Here is a 22,500-nt window from a genome sequence, read left to right as displayed (position 1 = left end):
TGATACGTTACAGCCTTATTCTAAATTTATTAAATTAATGTGTTTCCTCATCAATCTACACAAAATACCCCATAATGACATCAAAATACCCCATAATGACATCACAATACCCCATAATGACATCACAATACCCCATAATGACATCACAATACTCCATAATGACATCACAATACTCCATAATGACATCACAATACCACATAATGACATCACAATACCCCATAATGACATCGCAATACTCCATAGTGACATCACAATACCCCATAATGACATCAATACCCATAATGACATCACAATACCCCATAATGACATCACAATACCCCATAATGACATCACAATACTCCATAATGACATCACAATACTCCATAATGACATCACAATACCCCATAATGACATCACAATACTCCATAATGACATCACAATACCCCATAATGACAAAGTGAAAACAGTTTTTTTTAGACATTTATGCAAATGTATAAATATATATATATATATATATATAGATGTAAAAAAAAATGAAATATCTTATTTACATAAGTATTCAGACCCTTTGCTATTAGAATCTAAATTTAGCTCAGCTGCATCCTGTTTCCATTGATCATCCTTGAGATGTTTCTACAACTTCATTGGAGTCCACCTGTGGTAAATTCAATTGATTGGACATGATTTGGAAAGGCACTCACCTGTCTATATAAGGTCCCACAGTTGACAGTGCATGTCAGAGCAAAAACCTCTGAGTACTTTCCAAATGCACTGTATGTGTATGTGTGTGTGGCCCCTGGAGAGAGTGTGACTGTCCCTCTGTCTGTCTGTGTGTCCCAGGTGTGTGTCTACAGACAGTAGAGAGTGAGGGTTACCCCTCCCCTGTGGTCATCCTGCCCTTTATGAAACACGGAGACCTACACAGCTACCTGCTCTACTCACGCCTTGGAGACTGCCCAGTGGTGAGCACACACACGCACACACACACACACACACACACACACACAGACACACACACACACACAGGGGAGGAGAACTATCTCTTTACTGATCAACTTCACTATCAGCTCTTCTTAAGGGAGGACACTCTGCTAACCCTGATGTCCTTGCTGTGTCTGAATCCTGGCTCAGGAATGCCACCAAAAATTCAGAGATTTCCATACCCAACTATAACATCTTCCGTCAAGATAGAACTGCCAAAGGGGGAGGAGTTGCAGTTTACTGCAGAGATAGCCTGCAAAGTAATGTCATACTTTCCAGGTCCATACCCAAACAGTTCGAACTACTAATTTTGAAAATTACTCTCTCCAGAAATAAGTCTCTCACGGTTGCCGCCTGCTACCGACCCCCCTCAGCTCCCAGCTGTGCCCTGGACACCATTTGTGAATTGATCGCCCCCCCATCTAGCTTCAGAGTTTGTTCTGTTAGGTGACCTAAACTGGGATATGCTTAACACCCCGCCAGTCCTACAATCTAAGCTAGATGCCCTCAATCTCACACAAATCATCAAGGAACCCACCAGGTACAACCCTAACTCTGTAAACAAGGGCACCCTCATAGACGTCATCCTGACCAACTGGCCCTCCAAATACACCTCCGCTGTCTTCAACCAGGATCTCAGCGATCACTGCCTCATTGCCTGTATCCGCTACGGAGCCGCAGTCAAACGACCACCCCTCATCACTGTCAAACGCTCCCTAAAACACTTCTGTGAGCAGGCCTTTCTAATCGACCTGGCCCGGGTATCCTGGAAGGACATTGACCTCATCCCGTCAGTTGAGGATGCCTGGTCATTCTTTAAAAGTAACTTCCTCACCATTTTAGATAAGCATGCTCCGTTCAAAAAATGCAGAACTAAGAACAGATACAGCCCTTGGTTCACCCCAGACCTGACTGCCCTCGACCAGCACAAAAACATCCTGTGGCGGACTGCAATAGCATCGAATAGTCCCCGTGATATGCAACTGTTCAGGGAAGTCCGGAACCAATACACGCAGTCAGTCAGGAAAGCTAAGGCCAGCTTCTTCAGGCAGAAGTTTGCATCCTGTAGCTCCAACTCCAAAAAGTTCTGGGACACTGTGAAGTCCATGGAGAACAAGAGCACCTCCTCCCAGCTGCCCACTGCACTGAGGCTAGGTAACACGGTCACCACTGATAAATCCATGATTATCGAAAACTTCAATAAGCATTTCTCAACGGCTGGCCATGCCTTCCGCCTGGCTACTTCAACCTCGGCCAACAGCTCCGCCCCCCCCCGCAGCTCCTCGCCCAAGCCTCTCCAGGTTCTCCTTTACCCAAATCCAGATAGCAGATGTTCTGAAAGAGCTGCAAAACCTGGACCCGTACAAATCAGCTGGGCTTGACAATCTGGACCCTCTATTTCTGAAACTATCTGCCACCATTGTCGCAACCCCTATTACCAGCCTGTTCAACCTCTCTTTCATCTCGTCTGAGATCCCCAAGGATTGGAAAGCTGCCGCAGTCATCCCCCTCTTCAAAGGGGGAGACACCCTGGACCCAAACTGTTACAGACCTATATCCATCCTGCCCTGCCTATCTAAGGTCTTCGAAAGCCAAGTCAACAAACAGGTCACTGACCATCTCGAATCCCACCGTACCTTCTCCGCTGTGCAATCTGGTTTCCGAGCCGGTCATGGGTGCACCTCAGCCACACTCAAGGTACTAAACGATATAATAACCGCCATCGATAAAAGACAGTACTGTGCAGCCGTCTTCATCGACCTTGCCAAGGCTTTCGACTCTGTCAATCACCATATTCTTATCGGCAGACTCAGTAGCCTCGGTTTTTTCGGATGACTGCCTTGCCTGGTTCACCAATTACTTTGCAGACAGAGTTCAGTGTGTCAAATCGGAGGGCATGCTGTCCGGTCCTCTGGCAGTCTCTATGGGGGTGCCACAGGGTTCAATTCTCGGGCCGACTCTTTTCTCTGTGTATATCAATGATGTTGCTCTTGCTGCGGGCGATTCCCTGATCCACCTCTACGCAGACGACACCATTCTATATACTTTCGGCCCGTCTTTGGACACTGTGCTATCTAACCTCCAAACAAGCTTCAATGCCATACAACACTCCTTCCGTGGCCTCCAACTGCTCTTAAACGCTAGTAAAACCAAATGCATGCTTTTCAACCGGTCGCTGCCTGCACCTCCATGCCCGACTAGCATCACCACCCTGGATGGTTCCGACCTAGAATATGTGGACGTCTATAAGTACCTAGGTGTCTGGCTAGACTGCAAACTCTCCTTCCAGACTCATATCAAACATCTCCAATCGAAAATCAAATCAAGAGTCGGCTTTCTATTCCGCAACAAAGCCTCCTTCACTCAAGCCGCCAAGCTTACCCTAGTAAAACTGACTATCCTACCGATCCTCGACTTCGGCGATGTCATCTACAAAATGGCTTCCAACACTCTACTCAGCAAACTGGATGCAGTCTATCACAGTGCCATCCGTTTTGTCACTAAAGCACCTTATACCACCCACCACTGCGACTTGTATGCTCTAGTCGGCTGGCCCTCGCTACATATTCGTCGCCAGACCCACTGGCTCCAGGTCATCTACAAGTCTATGCTAGGTAAAGCTCCGCCTTATCTCAGCTCACTGGTCACGATGGCAACACCCATCCGTAGCACACGCTCCAGCAGGTGTATCTCACTGATCATCCCTAAAGCCAACACCTCATTTGGCCGCCTTTCGTTCCAGTACTCTGCTGCCTGTGACTGGAACGAATTGCAAAAATCGCTGAAGCTGGAGACTTTTATCTCCCTCACCAACTTCAAACATCAGCTATCTGAGCAGCTAACCGATCGCTGCAGCTGTACATAGTCTATTGGTAAATAGCCCACCCTTTTCACCTACCTCATCCCCATACTGTTTTTATTTATTTACTTTTCTGCTCTTCTGCACACCAATATCTCTACCTGTACATGACCATCTGATCATTTATCACTCCAGTGTTAATCTGCAAAATTGTAATTATTTGCCTACCTCCTCATGCCTTTTGCACACATTGTATATAGACCCCCCCTTTGTTTTCTACTGTGTTATTGACTTGTTAATTGTTTACTCCATGTGTAACTCTTTGTTGTATGCTCACACTGCTATGCTTTATCTTGGCCAGGTCGCAGTTGCAAATGAGAACTTGTTCTCAACTAGCCTACCTGGTTAAATAAAGGTGTTCTCAACTAGCCTACCTGGTTAAATAAAGGTGAAATAAAAAATAAAAAATAAAAAAAATGTTCATTTGGAAGATAGAGACTACACACAGACTAGTGTTGATAAACACTACACTATGACTCTGTACAGACCAGTGTTAATAAACACTAAACTATGACTCTGTACAGACCAGTGTAATAAATACTAAACTATGACTCTGTACAGACTAGTGTTGATAAACACTACACTATGACTCTGTACAGACCAGTGTTAATAAACACTAAACTATGACTCTGTACAGACCAGTGTAATAAATACTAAACTATGACTCTGTACAGACTAGTGTTGAGAAACACTGGGCCTTATCCAAACTAGAGTTCCTAGCAAATGTTGAAATGTTGCAGGATTTAGGAAATGGTCCAAAAACACTCTAGTGTAGAAGTTGACGTCCCAGCCTCCCTCTGGGACTAGGGTGGACTGCACCACTCTGTCTGCTATGTGGGGAACAGACTATACCACTCTGTCAGCTATGGGGAGAACAGACTATACCACTATGCTTGCTATGGGGAGAACAGACTATACCACTATGCTTGCTATGGGGAGAACAGACTATACCACTCTGTCTGCTATGGGGAGAACAGACTATTCCACTAGTATAAATATAATATATATATATATATGTAATATCATCTCTATGTCACATGGTTCAGTCCTGGAAACATAAGAGTCTCTGTCAGACAGAGGAGTATGTCGCCCTCTAGTGTACTGAAAACAAACATGCAGGTCTACCCTTTATGTGGGGGTGGCTTTGGGTACAGCAGAACCGCCCCCACCTATCGTCAGGCTATGCTCAAACCCTACAGGCTATGCTCAAACCCTTCAGGCTATGCTCAAACCCTACAGGCTATGCTCAAACCCTTCAGGCTATGCTCAAACCCTTCAGGCTATGCTCAAACCCTTCAGGCTATGCTCAAACCCTTCAGGCTAGGCTCAAACCCTACAGGCTATGCTCAAACCCTTCAGGCTATGCTCAAACCCTACAGGCTATGCTCAAACCCTTCAGGCTATGCTCAAACCCTTCAGGCTATGCTCAAACCCTTCAGGCTATGCTCAAACCCTTCAGGCTAGGCTCAAACCCTACAGGCTATGCTCAAACCCTTCAGGCTATGCTCAAACCCTTCAGGCTATGCTCAAACCCTTCAGGCTATGCTCAAACCCTTCAGGCTAGGCTCAAACCCTACAGGCTATGCTCAAACCCTTCAGGCTATGCTCAAACCCTACAGGCTATGCTCAAACCCTACACCCCAACCTGAGCACTCGGTTCTGACACCTCTGGCCTCAAGGGCCGTCCCTTCGTAAATCAATAGTAGTTGCACTAGTCTTTTCGCACAGACTTTTCTGATATCTTCTTTATGGAGGGAAAACATGCCTTACTGTGTGTGATATGTGGCTGTCTCACCAAGTTATCTTCAAGATGAATGCATTAACTGTAAATCTCTGTGGATTAGACTGTCTGCTAAATGACTAACGTGTCAATGTCGATGTCAACTTTTTTCTGTAAAACCTTCAGATATAAATATAAATATGTTGTGTAGAACAGCCATGTATCTCTGACATTAAGGGATCCTGGCAGGTCTATTCTTAGTATTTCTACCTGTAGCACAACTGAACCCTGGCAGTAAAACATTTGAATAATCCTTGTCTCTCTGTGTTGCCCTCCAGTACAAATAATCTCTCTCTCTATCTCTCTGTCTCTTTGTCTCTCTGTCTCTCTCTGTCTCTCTCTATCTCTCTGTCTCACCCTGTCTCTCTGTCTCTTTGTCTCTCTGTCTCTCTCTCTCTCTATCTCTCTCTGTCTCTCTGTCTCTCCCTGTCTCTCTGTCTCGTTGTCTCTCTGTCTCTCTCTATCTCTCTCTGTCTCTCTGTCTCTCTGTCTCTTTGTCTCTCTGTCTCTCCCTGTCTCTCTGTCTCTTTGCGTCTCCCTGTCTCTTTGTCTCTCTCTGTCTCTTTGTCTCTCCTTGTCTCTCTATCTCTCTCTGTCTCTTTGTCTCTCTTTGTCTCTCCCTGTCTCTCTGTCTCTTTGTCTCTCCCTGTCTCTCTTTGTCTCTCCCTGTCTCTCTGTCTCTCCCTGTCTCTCTATCTCTCTCTGTCTCTTTGTCTCTCTCTATCTCTCTATCTCTCTCTGTCTCTCTGTCTCTTTGTCTCTCTGTCTTTCCCTGTCTCTCTATCTCTCTCTGTCTCTCTCTCTGTCTCTTTGTCTCTCCCTGTCTCTCTCTGTCTCTCTGTCTCTTTGTCTCTCTATCTCTCCCTGTCTCTCTGTCTCTCTCTCTCTCTCTCCTTCTCTGTCTTTGTCTCTCTCTGTCTCTCTGTCGATCTCTCTCTCTGTCTCATTGACTCTCTGTCGATCTCTCTCTCTCTCTCTGTCTTTGTCTCTCTCTGTCTCATTGTCTCTCTGTCTCATTGACTCTCTGTCCATCTCTCTCTCTCTGTCTCTCTCAGTACCTGCTGTTAATTACCCTCCTGAACCCTGACAGTGGTACGCTGTAATAACACCTGTCTCCCTCTCTATCATCCTGCAGTACCTGCCGTCTCAGATGCTGGTGAAGTTCATGGTGGATATCGCCAAGGGAATGGAGTATCTCAGCAGAAACAACTTCATCCACAGAGACCTGGCTGCAAGGAACTGCATGTAATAACCAGCACTGTTGCTACCTATCAGTATCGCTATCTCTAGGCTAGGTTTCTCTGTTTCTATCTCTCTTTCACTATCACTCTCTTTAAAAAAATCTATTGTTGCCTTCACTCTCTCTCTGTGTTCCAGGCTGAACCCATCTCTCTCACTCTCTCTCTCTCTCTCTCCTGCTCTCTCTCTCACTCTCTCTCTGTCTCTCTCTCTCTCTCTCCTGCTCTCTCTCTCTCTGTCTCTCTCTCTCTCTCTCTTGCTCTCTCTCTGTCTCTCTCTCTCTCTGTCTCTCTCTGTCTCTCCTGCTCTCTCTCTCTACTGCTCTCTCTGTCTCTGTCTCTCTCTCTCTCTCTCTCTCTCTCTCTCTCTCTCTCTCTCTCTCTCTCTCTCTCTCTCTCTCTCTCTCTCTCTCTCTCTCTCTCTCTCTCTCTCTCTCTCTCTCTCTCTCTCTCTCTGTCTCTCTCTCTGTCTCTCTCTCTCTCTCTTGTTCTCTCTCTGTCTCTCTCTGTCTCTCCTGCTCTCTCTCTGTCTCTCTCTGTCTCTCTTTCTGTCTCTCTCTCTGTCTCTCCTGCTCTCTCTCTCTTGCTCTCTCTCTGTCTCTCTCTCTCTCTCTCTCTGTGTTCCAGGCTGAACCCATGTATTTATCTCTGTGTGTTCCAGGCTGAATGAGAACATGAATGTGTGTGTTGCTGACTTCGGCCTTTCTAAAAAGATATATAACGGAGACTACTACCGCCAGGGTCGCATCTCTAAGATGCCCGTCAAATGGATCGCCATCGAGAGCCTGGCAGACCGCGTCTACACCACCAAGAGCGATGTGGTGAGTCTAATGCATGTAGTGGTGTGTATATAGTGGTGTGTATATAGTGGTGTGTTTATAGTGGTGTGTTTATAGTGTTGTGTATATAGTGGTGTGTATAATGCATGTAGTGGTGTGTATATAGTGGTGTGTATATAGTGGTGTGTATATAGTGGTGTGTTTATAGTGGTGTGTTTATAGTGGTGTGTTTATAGTGGTGTGTATAATGTATATAGTGGTGTGTTTTCTAGTGGTGTGTATAATGTATATAGTGGTGAGTTTTCTAGTGGTGTGTATAATGTATATAGTGGTGTGTTTTCTAGTGGTGTGTATAATGTATATAGTGGTGTGTTTTCTAGTGGTGTGTATAATGTATATAGTGGTGTGTTTTCTAGTGGTGTGTATAATGTATATAGTGGTGTGTTTTCTAGTGGTGTGTATAATGTATATAGTGGTGTGTTTTCTAGTGGTGTGTATAATGTATATAGTGGTGTGTTTTCTAGTGGTGTGTATAATGTATATAGTGGTGTGTTTTCTAGTGGTGTGTATAATGTATATAGTGGTGTGTTTTCTAGTGGTGTGTATAATGTATATAGTGGTGTGTTTTCTAGTGGTGTGTATAATGTATATAGTGGTGTGTTTTCTAGTGGTGTGTATAATGTATATAGTGGTGAGTTTTCTAGTGGTGTGTATAATGTATATAGTGGTGTGTTTTCTAGTGGTGTGTATAATGTATATAGTGGTGTGTTTTCTAGTGGTGTGTATAATGTATATAGTGGTGTGTTTTTCTAGTGGTGTGTATAATGTATATAGTGGGTGTGTATAATGTATATAGTGGTGTGTTTTCTAGTGGTGTGTATAATGTATATAGTGGTGTGTTTTCTAGTGGTGTGTATAATGTATATAGTGGTGTGTTTCTAGTGGTGTGTATAATGTATATAGTGGTGTGTATAATGTATATAGTGGTGTGTTTTCTAGTGGTGTGTATAATGTATATAGTGGTGTGTATAATGTATATAGTGGTGTGTTTTCTAGTGGTGTGTATAATGTATATAGTGGTGTGTTTTCTAGTGGTGTGTATAATGTATATAGTGGTGTGTTTTCTAGTGGTGTGTATAATGTATATAGTGGTGTGTATAATGTATATAGTGGTGTGTTTTCTAGTGGTGTGTATAATGTATATAGTGGTGTGTTTTCTAGTGGTGTGTATAATGTATATAGTGGTGTGTTTTCTAGTGGTGTGTATAATGTATATAGTGGTGTGTTTTCTAGTGGTGTGTATAATGTATATAGTGGTGTGTATAATGTATATAGTGGTGTGTTTTCTAGTGGTGTGTATAATGTATATAGTGGTGTGTTTTCTAGTGGTGTGTATAATGTATATAGTGGTGTGTATAATGTATATAGTGGTGTGTTTTCTAGTGGTGTGTATAATGTATATAGTGGTGTGTTTTCTAGTGGTGTGTATATGTATATAGTGGTGTGTTTTCTAGTGGTGTGTATAATGTATATAGTGGTGTGTTTTCTAGTGGTGTGTATAATGTATATAGTGGTGTGTTTTCTAGTGGTGTGTATAATGTATATAGTGGTGTGTTTTCTAGTGGTGTGTATATGTATATAGTGGTGTGTTTTTCTAGTGGTGTGTATAATGTATATAGTGGTGTGTTTCTAGTGGTGTGTATAATGTATATAGTGGTGTGTTTTCTAGTGGTGTGTATAATGTATATAGTGGTGTGTTTCTAGTGGTGTGTATAATGTATATAGTGGTGTGTTTTCTAGTGGTGTGTATAATGTATATAGTGGTGTGTTTTCTAGTGGTGTGTATAATGTATATAGTGGTGTGTTTTCTAGTGGTGTGTATAATGTATATAGTGGTGTGTATTTTTTTATTATTGTTTTTACCTTTATTTTTACTAGGCAAGTCAGTTAAGAACAAATTCTTATTTCAATGACGGTCTAGGAACAGTGGGTTAACTGGCCTAGGAACAGTGGGTTAACTGGTCTAGGAACAGTGGGTTAACTGGTCTAGGAACAGTGGGTTAACTGGCCTAGGAACAGTGGGTTAACTGCCTGTTCAGAGGCAGAACGACAGATTTGTACCTTGTCAGCTCGGGGGTTTGAACTTGCAACCTTCCAGTTACTAGTCCAACGCTCTAACCACTAGGCTACCCTGCGTGTGTGTAGTTGTGTGTGTAGTGGTGTGTATGTAGTGGTGTGTATATAGTGGTGTGTATGTAGTGGTGTGTATATAGTGGTGTGTGTGTAGTGGTGTGTGTGTAGTGGTGTGTATATAATGGTGTGTATATAGTGGTGTGTATATAGGAGTGTGTATGTAGTGGTGTGTATATAGTGGTGTGTATATAGTGGTGTGTATATAGGGGTGTGTATATAGTGGTGTGTATATAGTGGTGTGTATATAGTGGTGTGTGTATAGGGGTGTGTGTGTAGTGGTGTGTATATAGTGGTGTGTATGTAGTGGTGTGTATATAACGATGTGTATATAGTGGTGTGTGTGTAGTGGTGTGTATATAGTAGTGTGTATATAGGGGTGTGTATATAGTGGTGTGTATATAATGGTGTGTGTGTAGTGGTGTGGTGTGTATATAGTGGTGTGTATATAGGGGTGTGTATATAGTGGTGTGTGTGTAGTGGTGTGTGTGTAGTGGTGTGTATATAGTGGTGTGTATATAGTGGTGTGTATATAGGGGGGTGTATATAGTGGTGTGTATGTAGTGGTGTGTATGTAGTGGTGTGTATATAGGGGTGTGTATATAGGGGTGTGCATATAGTGGTGTGTATATAGTGGTGTGTGTATATAGGGGTGTGTATATAGTGGTGTGTATGTAGTGGTGTGTATATAGGGGTATGTATATAGTGGTGTGTATATAGGGGTGTGTATATAGTGGTGTGTATATAATGGTGTGTATATAGTGGTGTGTATATAGTAGTGTGTATATAGGGGTGTGTATATAGTGGTGTGTATATAATGGTGTGTGTGTAGTGGTGTGTATATAGTGGTGTGTATGTAGTGGTGTGTATGTAGTGGTGTGTATATAGTGGTGTGTATATAGGGGTGTGTATATAGGGGTGTGCATATAGGGGTGTGTGTGTAGTGGTGTGTATATAGTGGTGTGTGTATATAGGGGTGTGTATATAGTGGTGTGTATGTAGTGGTGTGTATATAGGGGTATGTATATAGTGGTGTGTATATAGGGGTGTGTATATAGTGGTGTGTATATAGTGGTTTGTATATAGGGGCGTGTATATAGTGGTGTGTGTGTATATAGTGGTGTGTATATAGTGGTGTGTATATAGGGGGGTGTATATAGTGGTGTGTATGTAGTGGTGTGTATGTAGTGGTGTGTATATAGTGGTGTGTATATAGGGGTGTGTATATAGGGGTGTGCATATAGTGGTGTGTGTGTAGTGGTGTGTATATAGTGGTGTGTATATAGGGGTGTATATATAGTGGTGTGTATGTAGTGGTGTGTATATAGGGGTATGTATATAGTGGTGTGTGTATATAGGGGTGTGTATATAGTGGTGTGTGTGTGTAGTGGTGTGTGTGTAGTGGTGTGTATATAGTGGTGTGTATATAGTGGTGTGTATATAGGGGGGTGTATATAGTGGTGTGTATATAGTGGTGTGTATATAGGGGTGTGTATATAGGGGTGTGCATATAGTGGTGTGTGTGTAGTGGTGTGTATATAGTGGTGTGTGTATATAGGGGTGTGTATATAGTGGTGTGTATGTAGTGGTGTGTATATAGGGGTATGTATATAGTGGTGTGTATATAGGGGTGTGTATATAGTGGTGTGTATATAGTGGTTTGTATATAGGGGCGTATATATAGTGGTGTGTATATAGTGGTGTGTATATAGGGGGGTGTATATAGTGGTGTGTATGTAGTGGTGTGTATGTAGTGGTGTGTATATAGTGGTGTGTATATAGGGGTGTGTATATAGGGGTGTGCATATAGTGGTGTGTGTGTAGTGGTGTGTATATAGTGGTGTGTATATAGGGGTGTGTATATAGTGGTGTGTATGTAGTGGTGTGTAATATAGGGGTATGTATATAGTGGTGTGTATATAGGGGTGTGTATATAGTGGTGTGTATATAGTGGTTTGTATATAGGGGTGTGTATATAGTGGTGTGTGTGTATATAGTGGTGTGTATATAGTGGTGTGTGTATAGGGGTGTGTATATAGTGGTGTGTATATAGGGGTTTGTATATAGTGGTGTGTATATAGTGGTTTGTATATAGGGGTGTGTATATAGTGGTGTGTGTGTATATAGTGGTGTGTATATAGTGGTGTGTATATAGTGGTGTGTGTATAGGGGTGTGTATATAGGGGTGTGTATATAGTGGTGTGTATATAGTGGTGTGTGTATAGTGGTGTGTGTATATAGTGGTGTGTATATAGTGGTGTGTATATAGTGGTGTGTGTATAGGGGTGTGTATATAGGGGTGTGTATATAGTGGTGTGTATATAGTGGTGTGTGTATAGTGGTGTGTGTATATAGGGGTGTGTATATAGGGGTGTGCTCATAGTGGTGTGCACGTAGTGGTGTGCATGTGTGTGCATACAAATTAATTTTCTCAGCACCAGTCCTATAAAGCCTAACCTGTTTGGTGTGTTGTCTATGAGAGGAATTAGGCATGTCAGTGTTTTACTGCTTTGATATGTCCCACAGGCATAGCTGCTGTTTTGTGTTTGTGTAATGTGTGAGACTGAGGCTCCTCTGACCCCCTCTCTCTCCTCTCTCTGACTCGCTCTCTCTCGCTCCTCTCTCTGACACTCTCTCCTCTCTCACTCTCTCCTCTCTCTGACTCACCCTCTCTCTGACACTCTCTCCTCTCTCACTCTCTCCTCTCTCTGACTCACCCTCTCTCTGACACTCTCTCCTCTCTCTCACTCTCTCCTCTCTCTCTCTCCTCTCTCTCTCCCTCCCTCCTCTCTGACTCTCTCTCCCACTCTCTGACCCTCTCTCCCTCTCTTCATTCTCTGATCCTCTCTCCTCCTCTCTCTGACTCGCTCTCTCTCGCTCCTCTCTCTGACACTCTCTCCTCTCTCACTCTCTCTGACTCACCCTCTCTCTGACACTCTCTCCTCTCTCTCTCTCCTCTCTCTCTCCCTCCCTCCTCTCTGACTCTCTCTCCCACTCTCTGACCCTCTCTCACTCTCTCCTCTCTCCCTCTCTCCTCTCTCTGACCCTCTCTCCCTCTCTTCATTCTCTGATCCTCTCTCCCTCTCTCTGACCCTCTCTCCCTCTCTCCTCTCTCTGACCCTCCCCACCTTCTCTCCTCTGACCCTCTCTCCCTCCTCTCTCTGACCCTCTCTCTCACTCCCTAATTTCTCTGACCCTCTCTCCCTCTCTCCTCTCTCTGACCCTCTCTCACACCCTCCTCTCTCTCCCTACCTCCCTTCCTCTCTCTCCATCCATTCCTCCCTCCTTTCTCTCCCTACCTCACTTCCCCTCTCTCTCCCTCCCTCCCCCTCTCTCCCTCTCTCTCAGTGGTCATTTGGCGTGACCATGTGGGAGATAGCATCGCGCGGCCAGACTCCGTACCCAGGTGTGGAGAACAGTGAGATATATGACTACCTGAGACAAGGAAACCGTCTCAAACAACCTCCAGACTGTCTGGACAGCATGTGAGTGGATCAACACTAGTTTTTCTTCTTACAACAGACCTGGGTCAATATACTGTATAATAAAACAGACCTGGGTCAATATACTGTAAATAAAAACAGACCTTGTTGGAGGTACTGAAGGACCAGGGTTATTGTTGGGGTACTGAAGGACCAGGGTTATTGTTGGGGTACTGAAGGACCAGGGTTATTGTTGGGGTACTGGAGGGACCAGGGTTATTGTTGGGGTAACTGAAGGACCAGGGTTATTGTTGGGGTACTGAAGGACCAGGGTTATTGTTGGGGTACTGAAGGACCAGGGTTATTGTTGGGGTACTGAAGGACCAGGGTTACTGTTGGGGTACTGAAGGACCAGGGTTATTGTGAAGACAGGGTTACTGTTGGGGTACTGAAGGACCAGGGTTACTGTTGGGGTACTGAAGGACCAGGGTTATTGTTGGGGTACTGAAGGACCAGGGTTATTGTTGGGGTACTGAAGGACCAGGGTTATTGTTGGGGTACTGAAGGACCAGGGTTATTGTTGGGGTACTGAAGGACCAGGGTTATTGTTGGGGTACTGAAGGACCAGGGTTATTGTTGGGGTACTGAAGGACCAGGGTTATTGTTGGGGTACTGAAGGACCAGGGTTATTGTTGGGGTACTGAAGGACCAGGGTTATTGTTGGGGTACTGAAGGACCAGGGTTATTGTTGGGGTACTGAGGACCAGGGTTACTGTTGGGGTACTGAAGGACCAGGGTTATTGTTGGGGCACTGGAGGACCAGGATTATTGTTGGGGTACTGAAGGACCAGGGTTACTGTTGGGGTACTGAAGGACCAGGGTTATTGTTGGGGTACTGAAGGACCAGGGTTATTGTTGGGGTACTGAGGGACCAGGGTTATTGTTGGGGTACTGAAGGACCAGGGTTATTGTTGGGGTACTGAAGGACCAGGGTTACTGTTGGGGTACTGAAGGACCAGGTTACTGTTGGGGTACTGAAGGACCAGGGTTATGTTGGGGTACTGAAGGACCAGGGTTATTGTTGGGGTACTGAAGGACCAGGGTTATTGTTGGGGTACTGAAGGACCAGGGTTATTGTTGGGGTACTGAAGGACCAGGGTTATTGTTGGGGTACTGAAGGACCAGGGTTATTGTTGGGGTACTGAAGGACCAGGGTTATTGTTGGGGTACTGAAGGACCAGGGTTATTGTTGGGGTACTGAAGGACCAGGGTTATTGTTGGGGTACTGAAGGACCAGGGTTACTGTTGGGGTACTGAAGGACCAGGGTTATTGTTGGGGCACTGGAGGACCAGGATTATTGTTGGGGTACTGAAGGACCAGGGTTACTGTTGGGGTACTGAAGGACCAGGGTTATTGTTGGGGTACTGAAGGACCAGGGTTATTGTTGGGGTACTGAGGGACCAGGGTTATTGTTGGGGTACTGAAGGACCAGGGTTATTGTTGGGGTACTGAAGGACCAGGGTTACTGTTGGGGTACTGAAGGACCAGGGTTATTGTTGGGGTACTGAAGGACCAGGGTTATTGTTGGGGTACTGAAGGACCAGGGTTATTGTTGGGGCACTGGAGGACCAGGATTATTGTTGGGGTACTGAAGGACCAGGGTTACTGTTGGGGTACTGAAGGACCAGGGTTATTGTTGGGGTACTGAAGGACCAGGGTTATTGTTGGGGTACTGAGGGACCAGGGTTATTGTTGGGGTACTGAAGGACCAGGGTTATTGTTGGGGTACTGAAGGACCAGGGTTATTGTTGGGGTACTGAAGGACCAGGGTTATTGTTGGGGTACTGAAGGACCAGGGTTATTGTTGGGGTACTGAAGGACCAGGGTTATTGTTGGGGTACTGAAGGACCAGGGTTATTGTTGGGGCACTGAAGGACCAGGGTTATTGTTGGGGTACTGAAGGACCAGGGTTATTGTTGGGGTACTGAAGGACCAGGGTTATTGTTGGTGTACTGAAGGACCAGGGTTATTGTTGGGGTACTGAAGGACCAGGGTTATTGTTGGTGTACTGAAGGACCAGGGTTATTGTTGGTGTACTGAAGGACCAGGGTTATTGTTGGTGTACTGAAGGACCAGGGTTATTGTTGGGGGTACTGAAGGACCAGGGTTATTGTTGGTGTACTGAAGGACCAGGGTTATTGTTGGTGTACTGAAGGACCAGGGTTGGGAACCACCGTTTCTTCAAACTGTATAATGTCCCAATAGTGAAACTCCAGCTAAATCAAGTATTACACATTCAGTTATAACCAAACCTCTACTCTCTACTCTCCTTCTCTCCTCTCCTTCTCTCCTCTCGCTTCTCTTCCTCTCTCCTATCTCCTCACCTTCTCTCCTCTATTCTCCTCCTGTCTCCTCTCTCCTCCTTCTCTCCTCTCTCTTCTCCTTCTCTCCTCTCGCTTCTCTTCCTCTCTCCTATCTCCTCACCTTCTCTCCTCTATTCTCCTCCTGTCTCTCTCTCCTCCTTCTCTCTTCAGTTATTCCCTGATGTTCTCCTGCTGGTTCTTGAGTCCTAAGGACCGTCCTCTGTTTGAGACGCTACGTGGGGAGCTGCAGAAGGCTCTCGAGGACCTGCCGGACTCCCAGGACCCAGATGAGATCCTCTATGTCAACATGGAGGAGTCGATGGAGCTGGGGGCCGTGGGGGGACGCGACCCGGCCGGGGGCCTGAAGGGTTTGGACTCTGTGGCCATGGTGGAGGTGCACCACACCCACCCTAGCCGCTATGTCCTCTGTCCCCAACACGACACCAACCGCCTGCTCTCTGACTCCCTGGAGAGTCTTAACCTGGTGTCCTCCTCTTCCGCCACGCTGCCCCTGGGGACAACCCTACAACCCTCCGGCTGCTCCACCCCAACAAGCACAGCAGAGGTGCAGGAGGACAGGGGAGGGCCCAGGAAGGTACCCTGGTAGTGATGAAGGGCTCTACGCTCACCACTGTCACAGAGTCAATACAGACTGGTCAATACCATCAGAACTATACAATCCCTCCTGTTGGTATTCACTGTCAGTCTTGACAGACAGACTGGACAATACCATTTAATCCCAATCAAATAATTTAGCAAGCCTTTTTTGCACAAACATACTCCTACACACACCCATACACACTCCTTTAGGCATTCCACGTTGTGATTGAAATAGTGGGATTGTCAAAATGTATATAGTTACGTCCTCACATCTCTTCCTGCTTAAGCACACTTCGTACCATAATGAGTCTACAGGCTATTGGCCCTGAAACCCTTCAGACAGACCAGACAGTAAAGACCAGTTCCCCTCAGACAGTAAAGACCAGTACCCCTCAGACAGACCAGACAGTAAAGACCAGTACCCCTCAGACAGTAAAGACCAGTACCCCTCAGACAGTAAAGACCAGTTCCCCTCAGACAGTAAAGACCAGTACCCCTCAGACAGTAAAGACCAGTTCCCCTCAGACAGTAAAAGACCAGTACCCCTCAGACAGACCAGACAGTAAAGACCAGTACCCCTCAGACAGTAAAGACCAGTACCCCTCAGACAGTAAAGGACCAGTTCCCCTCAGACAGTAAAGACCAGTTCCCCTCAGACAGTAAAGACCAGTACCCCTCAGACAGTAAGGACCAGTACCCCTCAGACAGTAAAGACCAGTACCTCTCAGACAGTAAAGACCAGTACCCCTCAGACAGTAAAGACCAGTACCCCTCAGACAGTAAAGACCAGTACCCCTCAGACAGTAAAGACCAGTACCCCTCAGACAGTAAAGACCAGTACCCCTCAGACAGTAAAGACCAGTACCCCCTCAGACAGTAAAGACCAGTACCCCTCAGACAGTAAAGACCAGTACCCCTCAGACAGTAAAGACCAGTACCCCTCAAACAGTAAAGACCAGTACCCCTCAGATAGTAAAGACCAGTACCCCTCAGACAGTAAAGGCCAGTACCCCTCAGACAGACCAGACAGTAAAGACCAGTACCCCTCAGACAGCAAAGACCAGTTCCCCTCAGACAGTAAAGACCAGTACCCCTCAAACAGTAAAGACCAGTACCCCTCAGACAGTAAAGACCAGTACCCCTCAGATAGTAAAGACCAGTACCCCCTCAGACAGTAAAGACCAGTACCCCTCAGAGAGACCACCATTAGCACACATTAGGCAAGTCATTGTCCACACAAACTGCATGCAGGACAATCATCAGTACCAGCTAAGACCCTGCCATATAGTGATTTACACACAGTACCAGCTAAGACCCTGCCATATAGTGATCTACACAGTACCAGCTAAGACCCTGCCATATAGTGATCTACACGGTACCCAGCTAAGACCCTGCCATATAGTGATCTACACAGTACCAGCTAAGACCCTGCCATATAGTGATCTACACAGTACCAGCTAAGACCCTGCCAAAGAGTGATCTACACAGTACCAGCTAAGACCCTGCCATATAGTTGATCTACAACAGTAACAGCTAGACCCTGCCATATAGTGATCTACACAGTACCAGCTAAGACCCTGCCATATAGTGATCTACACAGTACCAGCTAAGACCCTGCCATATAGTGATCTACACAAGTACCAGCTAAGACCCTGCCATATAGTGATCTACACAGTACAGCTAAGACCCTGCCAATATAGTGATCTACACAGTACCAGCTAAGACCCTGCCATATAGTGATCTACACAGTACCAGCTAAGACCCTGCCATATAGTGATCTACCACAGTACCAGCTAAGACCCTGCCATATAGTGATCTACACAGTACCAGCTAAGACCCTGCCATATAGTGATCTACACAGTACCAGCTAAGACCCTGCCTGCCACAAAGCGTGTATAGTATATAGTGTCAACTCAGGAGCTAAAATACTGAACATGTCCAGCTAACTGAAGCAACCGTCCAGCAAGTATTGGAGCAGAGGACTAATCATAAAATGTATGGGACTAATATAATGAATGGCCCTGCCAGTGGGATAGGGGCCATTACAATGAATGGCCCTGCCAGTGGGATAGGGGCCATTACAATGAATGGCCCTGCCAGTGGGATAGAGGCCATTACAATGAATGGCCCTGCCAGTGGGATAGGGGCCATTACAATGAATGGCCCTACCAGTGGGATAGAGGCCATTACAATGAATGGCCCTGCCAGTGGGATAGAGGCCATTACAATGAATGGATCTCAACACAGACTCTCACTCAGTCTCACTCTGTCTCCCCCAGTCTCCCCCAGTCTAACTCTTTCTCCCCCAGTCTAACTCTGTCTCCCCCAGTCTAACTCTGTCTCACCCTGTCTCACTCTGTCTCCCCCAGTCTCACTCTGTCTCCCCCAGTCTAACTCTGTCTCCCCCAGTCTCACTCTGTCTCCCCCAGTCTAACTCTGTCTCCCCCAGTCTCACCCTATCTCCCCCAGTCTCACTCTGTCTCCCCCTGTCTCCCCCAGTCTCACCCTGTCTCCCCCAGTCTCACTCTGTCTCCCCCTGTCTCCCCCAGTCTCACTCTGTCTCCCCCTGTCTCCCCCAGTCTCACTCTGTCTCACTCTGTCTCCCCCAGTCTCACTCTGTCTCACCCTGTCTCCCCCTGTCTCACTCTGTCTCCCCCTGTTTTGACCAAGTGGTTATCTTGTGGAAGAGAGAAGGGAAACGCAACAGGTCAGACATACATAACATGTCATTGTTTGCTAAATTAAAGCAATGGAATAGCTATTGATAGGTTAATTCCATTGTAATTCCCATCAATTCTGAAAGCAAAACACATTCCACATTGTTCTCATTGAAAATCATGTAAGAGAATTGGACTTGGGCTTTCAGTGTACATTCTGAATTGACTGGAAAAATGAAATGGAATTGACTCCAACCCTGATTGATAAGATCACCTAGGACCAATAAGATATAGGGGGCAACATTATGTGTGTGTGTTCGTAAATTCAGTTTGGAGTGCTAGAGGGCGCTCTGGGAGTTTGTCAATTCGTTAGTAAATTCAGAGCGTTTTACTTCCGGAGCGTTCAGGGCGACCAGTGAACGCTCTGGGCGATCTGAGCGTTCTGACCCTAACAACAGCAGTCAAACACCCAAGCTAACGGGCTAGCGGTTAACTAGCTACTTCCAGGCACAAATGAGACAACATCTCACTCTGACCATTTTACTCACCCTAGCAGAGCTAGTTAGGCTGTTTTCATGTTATCTAGAGCGTCGGTGACAAGCAGCAATTGAATTACGTTGTTTTTTTTGCCCGACGTTTACTGACACCGGACATACTCAACGGGTGTTGAGCGTTTGAATCCGTTATTCTGCGCTCTGACACACTCAGACGAGAGTACTTTGAAATCAGAGTAGATGTTGGTTTAACCCAAAGCTACCGGAGGGTAACTATGGCTAGCTGTGAGGGTTACTATGGCTACCTGAGGGTTACAATGGCTACCTGATAGTTACTATGGCTACCTGAGGGTCACGCCACACTCAAACGTACATGTGGCTCAAAGCACAGTGTTGCTATTATATAATATTGTGTATATATAATAGTGTGTATTCTTTTATTTTATTTTATGTATAAGACCTTTGCACTAATATTAACGTGTTCTTGTATTTTTAGGCTTATTATATATTTTTTTGTGTTTGTTTGAATGACATTTCATGTGTTCTTGGGGCTCTATTCAATCTGCAAGTTCAGCTTTACAGTGTGATTTAAACAATTTGTTCTTATCTGACTTGCCTAGTTTAAATAAAGGTAAAAAATATATATATATATATATATATAAATGTAAAGGCAATGTTCCCGCTTTAGCGAAGACTTGCCTCACGGTAAACGGTGCATGTGTGGTTTACATTTCTATCGCGGACTCTGTAACGCTTCTTCAGCTTCCCAGATTGAATAGAGCCCCCTTTGTGGGTCTTTTACCTGGTCAATGCAACAGTCTGCATGGACCACAAAGCACCACGTCTTTGTCTACATGTTGTTCCGCGCCAGTAAAGACGTGAGTGCACAGGTAGACAGCTGGTACGGTAGTGCACAGGTAGACAGCTGGTACAGTAGTGCACAGGTAGACAGCTGGTACGGTAGTGCACAGGTAGACAGCCGGTACGGTAGTGCACAGGTAGACAGCTGGTACGGTAGTGCACAGGTAGACAGCCGGTACAGTAGTGCACAGGTAGACAGCCGGTACGGTAGTGCACAGGTAGACAGCTGGTATGATAGTGTACAGGTAGACAGCTGGTACAGTAGTGTACAGGTAGACAGCCGGTACGGTAGTGTACAGGTAGACAGCTGGTACAGCAGTGTACAGGTAGACAGCTGGTACAGCAGTGCACAGGTAGACAGCTGGTATGATAGTGTAGCAGGTAGACAGCTGGTACAGTAGTGCACAGGTAGACAGCTGGTATGATAGTGTACAGGTAGACAGCTGGTACAGTAGTGCACAGATAGACAGCTGGTACAGTAGTGTACAGGTAGACAGCTGGTACAGCAGTGCACAGGTAGACAGCTGGTATGATAGTGTACAGGTAGACAGCTGGTACAGCAGTGCACAGGTAGACAGCTGGTATGATAGTGTACAGGTAGACAGCTGGTACAGTAGTGCACAGGTAGACAGCTGGTATGATAGTGTACAGGTAGACAGCTGGTACAGTAGTGCACAGGTAGACAGCTGGTATGATAGTGTACAGGTAGACAGCTGGTACAGTAGTGCACAGGTAGACAGCTGGTATGATAGTGTACAGGTAGACAGCTGGTACAGTAGTGCACAGGTAGACAGCTGGTACAGTAGTGCACAGGTAGACAGCTGGTACGGCAGTGCACAGGTAGACAGCTGGTACAGTAGTGTACAGGTAGACAGCTGGTACAGTAGTGCACAGGTAGACAGCTGGTATGATAGTGTACAGGTAGACAGCTGGTACAGTAGTGCACAGGTAGACAGCTGGTATGATAGTGTACAGGTAGACAGCTGGTATGATAGTGTACAGGTAGACAGCTGGTACAGTAGTGCACAGGTAGACAGCTGGTACAGGCAGTGCACAGGTAGACAGCTGGTATGATAGTGTACAGGTAGACAGCTGGTACAGTAGTGCACAGGTAGACAGCTGGTATGATAGTGTACAGGTAGACAGCTGGTACAGTAGTGCACAGGTAGACAGCTGGTATGATAGTGTACAGGTAGACAGCTGGTACAGTAGTGCACAGGTAGACAGCTGGTACAGTAGTGCACAGGTAGACAGCTGGTACAGTGGTGTATTAGAATGAACTCACGTGAATCATGTCTTGATGAGGCTTTTCCTCTCCATATATTCTTTATTCCAATATGTTGTTCAGTACACCATAACGCACATACATTAGGCTCAATTATGCTTTTGCCCCACAACAATGCTATAAATGAGTTAAACTTATTTTTCACAATGTGAATTTGTAAATACTTTATTTTTTATTTTTTACAACTAACCAAAATTGTAATTGGAAAATATTAAGACAAAAGAAAAGTAGAATTTTGTAAGTACAGTATATAGCAATTACATAGCGATATTCCCCCAAGGTACCGATATGGAACATCCCTATCCTGATTTACAGAGTCTTAACATATCATGCAGTCAGTAGAGACAGTATTCTGTGATCTGATTGGTTTATAAATGATGCTCATTGGTTTCCATGTAATTGACGGGGAGATGAAGAATATGTTACGGTGACAGTCACATATTATTGTCACTTCGATGGTTTTAAAAAAAACAGATTTTTTATACTTATTTTGTATGAAATAAAATGTGTACAGTGTATTCCTTACACCGTTGTGTGGATCATGGCTATCTGGATCATGTCTATGTAATTACTTTGATTTTATGTCTTAGGATGTAATTAACATCTAATTGCGGTCTGGGTTACAGAAGTACAATGTTGAATCATTGTGTGTGTGTGTAGTATTGTGTGTGTGTGTGTGTGTGTAGTATTGTGTGTGTGTAGTAGTAGTGTGTGTGTAGTATTTTGTGTGTGTGTAGTATTGTGTGTGTGTGTGTAGTATTGTGTGTGTGTGTGTGTGTAGTATCTCAGAAGTGTACGTATGAGATCTGTACGTCTCCCTCCAGCTCCACCGTGTCTATCTGGTTGTAGTTCTGGAAGCGATGGAAGAAGTCACACATGTGCTGCCCGTTCACAAACACCTTGAACCGCTGGTTCCCACAACGGACAGACATCTGAGAGAGAGAGAGAGAGAGAGAGAGAGAGAGAGAGAGAGAGAGAGAGAGAGAGAGAGAGAGAGAGAGAGAGAGAGA

General features: G+C 45.3%; 2 protein-coding genes across 9 annotated transcripts in view; one reads left to right on the top strand and one right to left on the bottom strand.

Annotated features, from left to right (window-relative positions):
• axl (AXL receptor tyrosine kinase) overlaps positions 1-22,015 on the top strand; it is an 80,657-nt gene extending 58,642 nt beyond the window's left edge. For 2 of the 8 annotated variants that reach the window (XM_031795347.1, XM_031795348.1), the window contains 5 exons: positions 820-941; positions 6,736-6,845; positions 7,500-7,659; positions 13,156-13,292; positions 15,765-22,015. In XM_031795347.1, the coding sequence (XP_031651207.1) occupies positions 820-941; positions 6,736-6,845; positions 7,500-7,659; positions 13,156-13,292; positions 15,765-16,200 (965 nt within the window). In that variant the 3' untranslated portion in view covers positions 16,201-22,015. The remainder of the gene's footprint in view (positions 1-819; positions 942-6,735; positions 6,846-7,499; positions 7,660-13,155; positions 13,293-15,764) is intronic. The other 6 variants (XR_004203911.1, XR_004203910.1, XR_004203912.1 and 3 more) reach the window with 6 other exon arrangements.
• LOC109884300 (galectin-4-like) overlaps positions 21,496-22,500 on the bottom strand; it is a 29,936-nt gene continuing 28,931 nt past the window's right edge. Inside the window, exon 9 of the mRNA XM_031795349.1 lies at positions 21,496-22,422. Within this exon, the coding sequence (XP_031651209.1) occupies positions 22,276-22,422 (147 nt within the window). The 3' untranslated portion in view covers positions 21,496-22,275. The remainder of the gene's footprint in view (positions 22,423-22,500) is intronic.

The sequence above is a fragment of the Oncorhynchus kisutch genome, linkage group LG18 (assembly GCF_002021735.2).
Source record: "Oncorhynchus kisutch isolate 150728-3 linkage group LG18, Okis_V2, whole genome shotgun sequence".
NCBI classification, from domain to species: domain Eukaryota; kingdom Metazoa; phylum Chordata; class Actinopteri; order Salmoniformes; family Salmonidae; genus Oncorhynchus; species Oncorhynchus kisutch.
Note: the sequence above shows the minus strand (reverse complement) of the source record. Positions and strands in the feature narration are given on the sequence as shown.